The sequence below is a fragment of the Hyperoodon ampullatus genome (assembly GCF_949752795.1).
Source record: "Hyperoodon ampullatus genome assembly, chromosome: 8".
In the NCBI taxonomy this organism is placed as follows: Eukaryota; Metazoa; Chordata; class Mammalia; order Artiodactyla; family Ziphiidae; genus Hyperoodon; species Hyperoodon ampullatus.
Genome location: NC_136921.1, coordinates 38,864,800 through 38,878,608, shown reverse-complemented (window position 1 = coordinate 38,878,608; position 13,809 = coordinate 38,864,800). Strand labels below are relative to the sequence as shown.

The window sequence follows — 13,809 nt, the reverse complement described above, 5'->3', positions numbered from 1 at the left end:
TCACATACAAGTGACCTGAGTTACTCCATCTTCCTGGTCAAACTGTCCATCATCTATTTCCCGCAGGACACTGTCACTCTGGCTGAACCCGGAGAAGCTGCTGTGCTGGGCCGGCCTCTTCTCCTTCATCCAGCATTCTCTAGAAGGAGCGAGGAGGCGCGCCTCGGGCGGGCTCCAGCCCTCTGCAGGGTGTGACAGGGCCGTGTCCAATCCGACGCTCCTGCTCGTGGCTTTGCTCCTGTCTTCACCTTTCACGTGCCTGCTGCCTTTCCTCTGAAACACAAGAGATTGGCAGCCAGGAGTTAAAAGGATGGGCGCCGTCTTGTCCCGCTGGTCTAGTTCCCTGCCCGCTTCTCTTCAAGGGCCAGCTCGGGCCGCCCTTCACGTTCCCTCCTCCCCGGCCTCCAAGCGAAGGTGCGCTCCCCTCTCTGTTCACACCACTTGGTGGCTTCCTGGCCCATCGTTCTCCCCATCGGCGGACAGGCTGTGTGCCCCTGTCTGGGTCCTCAATGACACCTGAGGAGAGGGACCTGCTGAGATCTTACTTGGGTGAGCAAATCAGGTAGAGATACGCTAAAAGCTCCATTTTCCTTCTAGGTGTTTGTCGGGATCTGAGCAGCAGAAAAAGTGCCCCAGAGGCTACCTCTCCCCCATTTCTATAGGAATAGGCTGCACAGGTGATTCAGACTGAGATCATATTGGAATCAGGGGCGCCTTTCTAGGTGGAGCAAACCCCTCTCCTTGTCCTGCTACAAGCCGCTTCTGCCTGACACAGTGGGATTGCTCGGCCCTGGGACCAGCTTCTGCAGACTGTCAGAGAAGCTGCGGATATTTTCATTATGAAATATTACTGAGGGGCTTCCCTGGTGGCGCAGTGGTTGAGAGTCTGCCTGCCGATGCAGGGGACATGGGTTCGTGCCCCGGTCCGGGGAAGATCCCTCATGCCGCGGAGCGGCTGGGCCTGTGAGCCATGGCCACTGAGCCTGCGCATCCGGAGCCTGTGCTCCACAACGGGAGAGGCCGCAACAATGAGAGGCCCGCGTACCCCAAAAAAAAAATATATTACTGAGGCCTGACCTCATCCTTGGTGCGGTTCTCAATAAAAAGTCGTGGTCTCTGCCAAGGTAACTTAAGTCAAATTAAGATATCTAAGTCAACAGAAGGAGAGCTCAGGGAGAGAATTGTGGATCTTCAGACTCCTGATGAGATTACAGGGGTTTCTTTAATACTGATAACGTGACAGATATTAGATCATGATCATATACTCAGGCACAAAAACTGAGTAAGGATAAATAAGATAAAGATAAAATTTAAAAAACATTTAAAAAGCCCAGTAATTTCCCAGATTACAAAGAGTTTATTTGCTTAAAGCTCATTTATATGTTAGTTGGAAACTAGGGTTACATTTTCTCAAATGTGAGAACGAAAATTACTCAAAAAAAACTCTCAGAAAAATATATAGAAGTCAGATGCCTACGCTAGTCTTACGAAAGTTTGTTAATCCATAGGTTTCTTGAACTATATTGTATAAAATACAAATGCATGGACTTCCCTGGCGGTCCAGTGGTTAAGACTCCAGGCTTCCACTGCAGTGGGCGCGGCTTTGATCCCTGGTCGGGGAGCTAAGATCCTGCATGCCGTGCGGTGGGGCAAAAAATTAAAAAAAAAATAAAAGTAAAAGGATTTCATACTGGCTTTCATGGCAAATATACCATGCAAACAGCTGTATTAAACTGAATTTTGCGGACTACTGTGGACTGTAACCATGGTTGATGGCACTATTTGTATAGGAAGATGCAGGCCTCAGTGTGTTGCATTGAAAGGAGTGTGTTGGCAGCTCATCTTTTTCTTGGCTGAGTTACTGGAGTCCTTGGACAAGTTGAAAGGAACAAGTCTGCAGTGGGTCCTGCCTCAATAAAGGCCCACTCTCACAGCCCAAGTCAGACATAGCTTGATGGTAGGGACATTTTCATTTGCATTCATCAAGTGTAAGTCTCAGATCTCAAATCTTTTCCCTTTTTCTTCCCATTCACGAAATGTACTGAATTTAATACAAGCAGTGGAACTTGACAGATTTACTCTCAGGGTAGAGGATTTGAGAATGTCACGTTCTCCCTGGCATTGGGACGCTGGTCAGTGCGGATATAGCCTTTTGGCTGCAGGCAGGGCTGACCGGTACTGCTCCTTTCTCAAGCCTAGCTTCTGGCTCCTTTCCCACAGGCACAAAGGGTGCATTCACTCCTGAATGACCTCTCCTGTTGACTGAATGAAATGGGAAGGAGGGGGAGCCTGGGAGCACTTGGCAGCCTGGATCTTTCCTTTTTCACCAGCACCAGGGCCAAAGGTGAATTTTGCAATAAACTCCTTCTTGTACATCAGCCAATAGAGGCCAGCTCTCACATACTCAGTGAGAATTTTCTTAATAAAAATTGGGTGTTATTCAGAATAATAAGATAGTGACAGTAATTCACTTTTAAATAAGTATTCATAAGTAAACAGCCACCAAATTTTAAGTATTAGAAGATGACAAAATACCTAACTCTATAAAAGATTTCAGAACAAACTCTTTTCTTTTTTTACCAAGTGACTTTTAATAAATACATGTTCAGCAATGATGTCACTCTACATGAAATAATAGCTTTTCCAACAAATCAAATTGCAATGTCCTTATAACTTAGAGCGTAGGAGACTGAAGCCTGACCAGTCCTTGGAGATCATCTACTTTAATCCCTCACTGTACAGAGGTAAGACCCAGAAGGAAGATGGTATTTGTCCAAGGTCAGGGAGTAGCTGGCTTTGAACTGGAGCCTGAGAGTGTCTTACCTTATTTTTTTCACATCATCTGCTCTGCAAAAATATGAGTAGATTTGTGGTCAAAGATTTGTATGTTTCTCAAATAAAAATTTCCAATTACAAAAATAATACACGCTCAGCGTAGAAAACCAGGCAAAAATAAAGAAAAAAGCAAAACCCACCCACAATCCCATCTCACAGAGATACCACTGTTTAAATTTGGCATGTTTTACTATGTATTTGCATATGCACACATGGATGTTACTACAGCTAGCTCACTTTTGCACTTAACACTCACTATATTTTGAGTATTTCCCTATGTCAATAAAGAGACTTTTCATGCAACATTGCCAGACTTATTCATATAGGTTCTCACTTTCTTCTGATATTTTCACTGTAGAATGAGAGCAGATTCTACCAAGAGTCGCATGCAGATCTAATGCTACCCTTTGATAAAATCGATCAACTTCTGAGAATCATCCTCATTTACTAAAAATGAATGACCCATTTCAAATACATGAGACTCAGTGACAAACCAGTTTCAGTTAGGGTGTCCTACCAATGTATCTTTCATTTTCCACTGTTGATGTCTTAAAAACAAAAGCAAAAGAACAAAGTCAGAATTATACCAGCAATCATAAGACATTGCAGTCTTGGACAGTGTTATGATGGATAGAGTGGAGGAGTAGCTAAAAAATATGGTTTATAAAGTAATAAAAACATGGAGTGGACATTCAGGATTTCTCTTCCTTGTGTGTCTCAGGGTTGAAAGAGGAATAAGAAGCCACTGTAGACTAAGTGTGACTCCAGTACCAGTTAGAAGAGTCCGAGCTTTTGAATCATGCAGAGAAACCCCAACCCTTCTTGCTCACAGAATATGTTCCTGAGTCATCCAAGCTTGGGGCGGTCAAAATCATTCAAACCTGGGAAGGGAAAAAGGTGTCGTGGACAACCATCTTTCCAGCTAGCTTTCCTATCCACCTTCCTCTCTACTGCAGTGTGGGTATGTGACCCAATCAGATCCAATCAGAGTCCTTCCCTGGGATTGCTATATTGACTCTAGGGTAAAGAAGTTCTTTCTTTCTAAAAATTGAAGTATAGTTGATTTACAATATTGTATTAGTTTCAGGTGTACAACAGTGATTCAATATTTTTATAGATTATACTCCATTTAAAGTCATTATAAAATATTGGCTATATTCCCTGTGCTGTACAATATATCCTTGTAGCTTATTTATTTTATACATAGTAGTTTGTACCTCTTAACCCCCCCTCTCCTGCCCCTCCCCCTCCTTTCCTCTCCCCTCTGGTAACCACTGGTTTGTTCTCTATATCTGTGAGTGTGCTTCTTTTTGTTATATTCATTTGTTTGTTTTATTTTTTAGATTCCACATATAAGTGATAACATACAGTATTTGTCTTTCTCTGTCTGAGTTATTTCAAGAATTTCTTTCTTTTTGATGAGGTGGCCATACTCACTTCATAAGAAGCCCTCTGCACATACATACGTAGAAGCTGAAACAAACAGAACATCCTGGGGCTGTTGAATCTCTGGAATCAGTCCCTGAGGCACTGTTTTTTGTAGCTCTCTTTTTGATATTATGGGCTATGTCAGAATCCTTCCCACCTAGAAGCCAATAAATTCCCTTATGGACATAGGCTAATCTGAGAAGGGTTTCTGTCCCTTACACCCCAAGGGACACCAATAAGTCATATGGAAACAAGTGCAGGTGGCCCAGAAGAGGGCTGGCTGCTCTCCAGCCTGCACACTGCCCTGTGGCTGCAGTGATCCCTCTTCCCTTCTGCCCACACCAGTAAGAAGCCCGTTTGCTTTGAGTGAAAAGCATTCCCTAGATGAAGGACTTCATTAATGATAAAAGCAAAATGCTTTCATTTTTATTTATACATGATGCTCTGTGAGGTACCTGATATCTTCTATTTATACTGGCACCAAATTAGATTTCACATGGACTTCAATTGAGGATACTAACAGCTAGTGAATGAAATATGACCCTATGACTTTCCAGTAATTTCAAATGAACTTCAAATGACTGGAAAAGTAAGAACAAAATTTGATTAAATAATTATCTTACCATGCAGTAAGGAAAGAAGTTAATGTATACATTAAATATTTCTTAGTAGTCATGTGATTTTATTTTTTTATTATTATTATTTTAATTTATGAATTTATTTATTTTTGGCTGCGTTGGGTCTTTGTTGCTGCACACAGGCCTTCTCTAGCTGCGTCTAGCGGGGGCTACTCTTTGTTGCGGTGAGCGGGCCCCTCACTGCAGTGACTTCTCCTGTTTCGGAGCACGGGTTCTAGGCACACAAGCTTCAGTAGCTGTGGCACATGGGCTCAGTAGTTGTCGCTCGCGGGCTCTAGAGCACAGGCTCAGCAGTTGTGGCACACAGGCTTAGTTGCTCTGTGGCATGTGGGATCTTCCCGGACCAGGGCTCGAACCCATGTCCCCTACATTGGCAGGCGGCCTCTTAACCACTGTGCCACCAGGGAAGTCCCCATGTGATTTTATTTATAGTTATCTTCAAAAGATCTAATTCAGAACATTTCTGTGACTGCAGCTCCTTCACTTCTTGGTTTCTATTAGAGAAATGATTCAATAGATGCACCCAAGAAGTCTTTACCACTTGAAATCATTCGTTTTGAGATACATTTTAAAGACAAGAAAATAACTTGAATGCAAAACTTCTCTAAAGAAGAAAAACAAATGTAAATTGGAACCATTTAAATTTAACTCCTGTCTCCCAGGGTCTATTCTCTCTATCTTTCTTTTCTTTCTTTTTTTTTTTTTTTTGCGGTACGCGGGCCTCTCACTGTTGTGGCTTCTCCCGTTGCGGAGCACAGGCTCCGGACGCGCAGGCTCAGCGGCCATGGCTCACGGGCCCAGCCGCTCCGCGGCATGTGGGATCCTCCCGGACCGGGGCACGAACCCGTGTCCCCTGCATCAGCAGGCGGACTCTCAACCACTGCGCTACCAGGGAAGCCCTCTATCTTTCTTTTAATAACAGAACTCTGCACCCACCTCACCACCAATGCCTTGCAATTTTTAGCTAGGCATGTAGTATTTCACTACGGTACCAGCAATGGTTGCCCCAATTACATTTCCCAGCCTCCCTCGCAGATGCTTGTGGTGACATAAAGTTCAGGCCAATGGGATGTGAGAAGAAATATGTCTGTGACTTGGGGGTCAGTGCCTTAGAAGCATGCCTGGAATTTCCTACTTCTTGCTGGTTGGACACAGCAATGAGTGAAGAAGCAGTCCTGGCTCCAGAGGCAGAAGCCAAATGTTGAGGGTGGCAGAGCTGACCAGTCATGAGGCAGAGCTTTGCCCACCTTGGATTGCCTGCGCATCTTTAGATAATTATGAGAGAGACCCTTCTGTTGTATTTAAATCATTCTAATTGGTCTTTTTGGCATAGCATCTTAGTAACTAATTAGTTACCACTTAATAACTAACAGAAAAAAATTTTTGGCAACTAATGCTTTTTAGCTTAATTTTTCCCAACTTTCCAATTATGAAAAATTTCAAATATACAGAAAGTTTAAAGGATACTACAATGAACCTACTACCTAGTTCAAAACTTGTTAATATTTTGCCATATTTGCTTTATATATATATATAAATATTAACATATATATATATGTTCATGTGTGTTTTTTTGAACGTCAAAAAGCATCAATGCACTACATTCCTACATATTAGCTGAAGGTAATTTTTAGCTGGAGAAAATGGAGGGTCATTAGGAGTTTCTGGATTTTTTCTTCAGTTTCTCCATAGAGTTAGTATTTAATCATCTAGTATTGAAAGAAAAACATTCCTATGTAAACAAAAGCAACATTCCATGTGACCAGGTGCTGTGCCCAGCCCCCTATATGTTTTCTAACTGAATCCTCCTCCCAACCCTGTGGTAGGTACTAACATTGTCCATTCTACAGATGAGGACACGGAGGCTTGGAGAGCCTGGCAGAAGCTGTTTGTACACACACACACACACACACACACACACACACACACACACACACCAATCCCCTGGAATCCCTTTCATGGTTTGTTGTCTACCCCTAAGAACACCACTGGATGGAAACCCTACTCTGAGTCAGTGGAAACTAAATACTTTTAAATGAACTGTTGTTTCTTATAAATAATTATCAAAGGGAAATGGGCTGAAGAATTTAACTGAAATAAAGATTTTTAGGTAATAGAAAAATCTGATGAGTTTTTTACTTGAGTCTTCAAAGAAACAGAAAACTTAAGAAAGAAGATCTTGGAAGAAAAATTGAGAACATTTAATAGATGGAGGTAAAATCCTGGTCAGAGTCTCTTATCTTGCTTAGCATAGCTATCACTTCCTTGAGTCTATCTAGAGCCCTCCCCCCAAAATAAAGAAAAAAATTTTTAAATAGATAAAAGGAAGAGTAAGATAAAAAGAACCTTACTTTATTTATACTACAGAGCCTCATGTAGAGGAAAGGGAGGTTAACAATCTCATTATACTTCATAAAAATTCCATTATCCAAGGAGAGTTTTTACTGAAGGACAAAGGTATAAAAAATATAGCCTATGTGATTTATAAAGCATACAATCCTTCATAACATTTTTATTTTATTTTTAAATTAAAAAAATTAAAATTATAAAGCATACAATCTTTTAAATTTAAATTTAAAAGTAAATACGTAAAAGTGTAAAGTTCTATGAATTTTAATACATGTGTATAAATTTGTGTACAAATCACAATCAGGACACAGAACAGTTCTATTATCCCTCTCAAAACCCCCCATGCTATCCCTTTATCACACCCTTCCCCAAACCCCAAATCCCTGGCAACCCATGATCTGTTATCCACAGTACAGTTCTGCCTTTTTGAGGATGTCATATAAATAGAATAGCACAGGGACTTCCCTAGTGGTGCAGTGGTTGAGAGTCTGCCTGCCAATACAGGGGACACGGATTCGACCCCTGGTTTGGGAAGATCCCACATGCCTCGGAGCAACTAATCTCATGCGCCACAACTAATAAGCCTGTTCTCCAGAGCCCGTAAGCCACAACTACTGAGCCCACACACCGCAACTACTGAAGTCTGGGCGCTCTAGGGCTCAAGTGCTGCAACTACTGAAGCCCAAGCTCCTAGAGCCCATGCTCTGCAATAAGAGAAACCACAGCAATGAGAAGCCCACGCACCACAATGAAGAGTAGCCCCCACTCGCCGCAACTACAGAAAGCCCGCATGCAGCAACAAAGACACAATGCAGCCATAAATAAATAAATAAATTTTAAAAATTAAAAAAAAAATAGAATAGTATAGTCTATAACCTTTTGAGACTGGCTTTTTTTTTTTTTTTTTTTTTTTGGCTGCACCGTGCTGTGCAGCTTGCAGAATTTTAGCTCCCTGACCAGAGATTGAACCCAGGCTCCGGCAGTGAAAGTGCCAAGACCTAACCACTGGACCACCAGGGAACTCCCTGAGACTGGCTTCTTTTAATCAGCATGCTTTTTGAGATTAATCCACGCCATTGTGCATATCAAGAGTGCATTTGTTTTTATTTCTGAGTAGTATTTCATTGTATGGAAGTACCACAGCCGTTTATCCAACACCTGCTGAGGACATTTGGATTTTTTCCAGTTTTTGGAGATTATGAATAGAGCATATAAACATTTATGTGTAGCTTTTTGTGTGAACAAAAGTTTTTATTTCTCTAGGGTAAATGCCCAAGAGTGGGATTGCTAGGTCATATGTAAGTGTATGTTTAACCCCATAAGAAGCTGCCAAACTGTTTTCCAGAGAGGGTGCGCCATTTTGCATTCCCACCAGCAGCGTTTGATAGTTCTGATTGATCCTCATCCTTGCTAGTTCTTAGTATTGTCAATATTTTTTAATCTTAGTCATTCTAGTAGATGCATGGTAGTGTCTCATCATGGTTTTCATTTGCATTTCCCTTAATGACTAATGATTTAAATGTCTTTTTATGTGCTTATTTCTTATCTACATATCCTCATTGGTTAGATGTCCAAGACTTTTAACTAAATTTTACCTGCGTTGTTTATTTATTTTTTAAGTTTTGAGAGTTCTTGATACCTTCTGGAAACAAGTCCTTTGTCATATATGTGATTTACAAAGTTATTTTTTCCTCCCAGTCTGTGGCTTTTCTGTTATTTTCTTAGTGTTATTCACAGAGCAAAAAGTTTTAAATTTTGATAAGGTCTAATTTATCAATTTTTTAAAATGAATTATGCTTTTGGTGTCATGTCTAAGAACTCTTTGCTTAGCTCCAGTTCAGAAGATTTTCTCCTATTAATTTTTTTCTAAAATTTTTCTAATTTTCCTAAAACAAACTATCTTTCAATAGCTTAAAGAAAATTGAGGCAGTAATTGGAAGTATAAATATTTTGAATTGATATTTTCCATATTTAAAAAATTTCTCAAGCTATCTAGAATATTGTGTAAAAACATATTTTTGGATGATAAACAAATTCCAAACATAAAGGTCTTTATAACTGCAGAAGAAAAAATTCCAACAATATGCTTTCTTCATCATGTGATTATCAATTCCCTCCCCTATACAGAGGCATGAAATGGCTTTGCTTAACATAAAAGTACTGTTCTATGTTGAGTGCAACTGAATACAAAAAGTCTTATATATATCTTGACATTAATCTCAGTAAAAGAGAGAACTTTCTTTTCAAGGGTTAAACCCTAGATCAGTTTCTACCAGCCCATGAAATTTATCATTTTACTGAAAACTCATTAACGATCCTAAGGCAATGTTTATAATTGTCTCAAATTTCCACCAAGTGGTTTTTAGAACTAAACACCTTTGGGCTTTCCTGGTGGCACAGTGGTTAGGCATCTGCCTGCCAATGCAGGGGACACAGGTTCGATCCCTGGCCCAGGAAGATCCCACATTCTGCAGAGCAACTAAGCCCGTGCACCACAACTACTGAGCCTGCGCTCTAGAGCCCATAAGCCACAACTACTGAAACCCGCGTGCCTAGAGCCTGTACTCTGCAACAAGAGAAGCCCCCACTCACCACAACCAGAGAAAAGCCTGTGTGCAGCAAAGACCCAACGCAACCAAAAATAAAATAAAGAAATTTATTTTTAAAAAAAAGAACTAGGGACTTCCCTGGTGGTGCAGTGGATAAGACTCCACGCTCCCAGTGCAGGGGGCCCGGGTTCGATCCCTGGTCAGGGAACTGGATCCCGCATGCATGCCGCAACTAAGAGTTCAACTAAGGAGCAACTAAGGAGCCCACCTGCTGCATAAGAGCTGGTTCAGCCAAATAAATAAATAAATAAATAAATAAATAAATAAATAAATAAAAAAGAACTAAACACCTTTGAAATAATTCTTTGAAAACTTTTATAAATGAAGCAATCCCCTTATCAGCCCCCCCCAAACAACAACTGATTTCAAGGTACAAGCAAAGAATAGTCCCATTACAGACCTACAACTGCATAAAAATTGTTTTCAAGGCATGTTATAAATGTATAACTTTCACAAAATATATATGAGATAGCTAAATTAACTCTATGGCGATACTGATAGTCTACTACCTTCTCAAGATAAAATAACAAATTATTTCCACTAAAGAGAATTAAAAGAATTTACAAATTGGTTTTCTATTATAGCTATTACATACTTCAGCTCCAGACTGAACCACCTACATGTTCTGCCCTGAAATAATCTCAATATCCTGAGATTTCCTGCTAGGAAAATTAAAAATTTATCAAAGGAAGAAAGAGTAAATCCATTTAGAAGTAGAATTCTAAGCTATAAAATATATTACTCCTGGGCTTCTCATTGATGAAAACTGACCATTTATGTACTTCCTTACTATTACATAAATGAGCCAGAAATTTTATATTACAATGGATATAAATATAAAGATTACCCAAAGAAAAGCTACCACTAGACTACTGAATGCTATTTAAAGTTAAACAAAAAGAGCTCAGTTATTTTCAGGGAAACAGAGAACTGATATCTAACCCTAAGAAAGGAGACCATGAAGCAGCTGAATTGGGGTCTTATATCTTCACAAACACCCATTCCAGGGCCCTCAGTTAGTCAAAATCCCATGAGGCTGTGAATTCTGTTGATCTTTCTCAAAAATGATGGCTGTTTGCAGAATGTTTAAAAAAAAAAAAGAAAGAAAGAAAAAGGAAAAGGAAAGAAAAGGCTGTAGCATGGTGAGAAGTTGCTTTGAGGAAGGAGAAAGAAGAATGAAAACCTCTTCTGGCCATTCTTTACATAGATCCACCTTGCTTCTTCTTAACCGAATATTTCTTAATGAACTTGTGAACTTGAGCCACTCTCACCCTGGTTGGGAGGCCCTGCTCACCTGTGGGCTCTAATTCAGTCTTTCTAAAATCTGTGTACTTGATCACTCTGCTTTCCTCCCATGGGAGGAATATCCTATCCACCTTTCCACCTCTCTACCTGCTTACCTATGGAGCCAGCTAGAGTCTTTCCAAAATTAATGTGAGACAACGTAGCATGGCTGCATTACATACACTGTCAGTCTAGCTTTGCTAGTTTAGAAAACTTTAAAGTTTTCTAAAACAATATTTTCTTGATATACAGAAAAAGAATCACTTCAAATAATTTTCTGGTCTATTTGCAAACTTCCCGTTTTGAAGGTTATGCTTTAAGTAATTAATGCACAGATTGCTTCATTCAATGATACTATTCTAGGTGTGCATCTAGTAGGGGTCTATTAAGGATAAGGTGACTTGAGGCTCAGCATAGCCCTTCAGCAAAGGGCTGAAAAAGTGTGACCTTGAGGAGACAATACAAAAGTGCTGTCAGAAGTCAAGATAGACAAGATCACACAGGTATCACGCACATTCACTTATAAGGCTTATAACTGTGGAGAGGAAAAAACTTTTCCTCTATCATATTATGTTCAGTCTCTCAGACCAGCAAATTAAACTAAAAAAAAAGATTAATAGGAGAAAAGGTTTATTTTGGATGCACATGGGGGCTGCACAGAGAAGTGAAAACCCAAACAGGCAGTTAGACCGGGAGATTATATATCATTTTACAAGGGGTGATAAACTGTGGTGAAGTGACTAGACAAAGGAAAAGGGGTTTGGGCTTCTAGGGGCAGTAGACTGCGGGAAGGCAAGTATTTGGGGAAACTGATGGAAAAGAAGGCTTTAGTAAGTTTTGTTTGTGGGGACTACAGTCTGTGTCCTTCACAGTGGTGAGTCATCTCTGGTACAGGAGAGGGAGGCAACTTTACAAATGGAAATTTCTGTCACCTTTTAAAAGGGAAATTTATGCTCTGCTTTTGTCAGAAAGGGAGAGGGTAGAGAGGTCCTCCTGTGTCTGCTGTTTTTTAATTGCCTTTAGCTCAAAATAGTAATCCTTATGCCCAAGTGGCATATTTTAGAGTAATATTCTGATCCCCTTCAGAACTGTCTCACATGCCTGTTTGCTGGCACATTTCCCTTGTTATATGCTGGTTCAGAAGACTGTTTCCTTATCAACTCCGCACTTCCTCATCTGTTCACCATTTAGAATTACAAAGAGAGTTTAAGGATTAAATGCTTCAGTGTAACATTTAGATCATAAAGCATCAATTTTACTCACTTCCGGTGTTTGAGTGGCTGAATTCCACATAACTGGTCTCTGAAGGAACACAACCTGCTTTGTAGCCAAATTCCCTTCACTGCAAATTAAAACAATAGCATTAGTATTTGTAAATTAGTAATTCTCTATATTTCACACTTGGCTAGCATGTTCCCCATGTGTCCTTTGTAGAATAATCTTCTGATCCAACAATAATTAGGAAACATGATTCTATATAAGTTGCAGCAGATAAAACAGGGGAAAAAAAGTCCCTCAAAACTAAATATGGTCGTTACAAAAGAAATTTTTTTTTTTTTTTTTTTTTGCGGTACGTGGGCCTCTCACTGTTGTGGCCTCTCCTGTTGCAGAGCACAGGCTCCGGACGCGCAGGCTCAGCAGCCATGGCTCATGGGCCCAGCCACTCCGCGGCATGTGGGATCTTCCCGGACCGGGGCATGAATCGGCAGGCGGACTCCCAACCACTGCGCCACCAGGGAAGCCCACAAAAGAAAATTTTAATGTTTAAAACTTGTCATCTCACTGTGCTAACATACTTAGTTTCATCTCTTTGTGTCACCTCCTACTCTTTATCAACATGTGTATTTCTGCATATCTATAACTTCTGCGTATTTGCATTCTGTATTCTATGCTTATCCTTTTTCTTGTTTGTACAGTAGGATGATATTTTTAATAGCTGCATGATATCCCAAAGAATTAAGATACCAAAATGTACTAAGCCTTTCCTTTATTATTATAAAATTAGGCTGTTTCCAGTTTTCTGTTAATTATAAATAATGCTGCTATAGAAATATGTACAGTCTTCCTTATTCTTTATGACTTATTTCCTTGAGATAGATTCTCAGGAGTGGGATTATTAGGCCAAAAGGGTATGATTTAAGCTCCTTGGTATGCACTGTCAAATTTGTCTCATAAAAAGCAGAGACCAGTTTGGGCTGCCACGTGTGAGAAATTTTATATACACTTTCTATTGAGGGACTTCAGCCACAGCTATTTTCATTTTCAGATGCTTCTTTGTAGTCAGCTACTCAATATTCTCCTTATTTAACTACCATCATGGCAAATTACCCCTTGCCAAAGACTACTTGGGGTTTGGATTTCTCTGAAATGCTTTTTACAGAGTCTCCATGGATTTATGGGGAGGAGTGTCTGTAGTTAATGTTGCTCAGTTACGACTTTTATTATGCAAAAAACCCAAACAAAACCCCACTATTAGCTGCATTTTATGCTGAGCTCCTTTTCTGGAAAACAAATGCAACATTGAAACTCTGGCCCTAGTGGTCAACCCCACACCATTTGAAAATCCCAAACTTACTGATACTATTGAATTTTGAGAAACTGCAAATCTTCCCACAAAGTGGTAATGAGAGACTGCTTCCTTTTTATCTTTATTTTTAAAAGACTGC

The 13,809-nt window shown here is 40.2% G+C and overlaps 1 protein-coding gene across 2 annotated transcripts in view; it reads right to left on the bottom strand.

Annotated features, from left to right (window-relative positions):
* The window catches only part of RFTN2 (raftlin family member 2), a gene marked incomplete at both ends in the record, with an annotated part of 66,307 nt that continues 52,498 nt past the window's right edge, over positions 1-13,809 (bottom strand). For both annotated transcript variants that reach the window (XM_079709977.1, XM_079709976.1), the window contains 2 exons: positions 1-273; positions 12,407-12,485. In XM_079709977.1, the coding sequence (XP_079566103.1) occupies positions 1-273; positions 12,407-12,485 (352 nt within the window). The remainder of the gene's footprint in view (positions 274-12,406; positions 12,486-13,809) is intronic.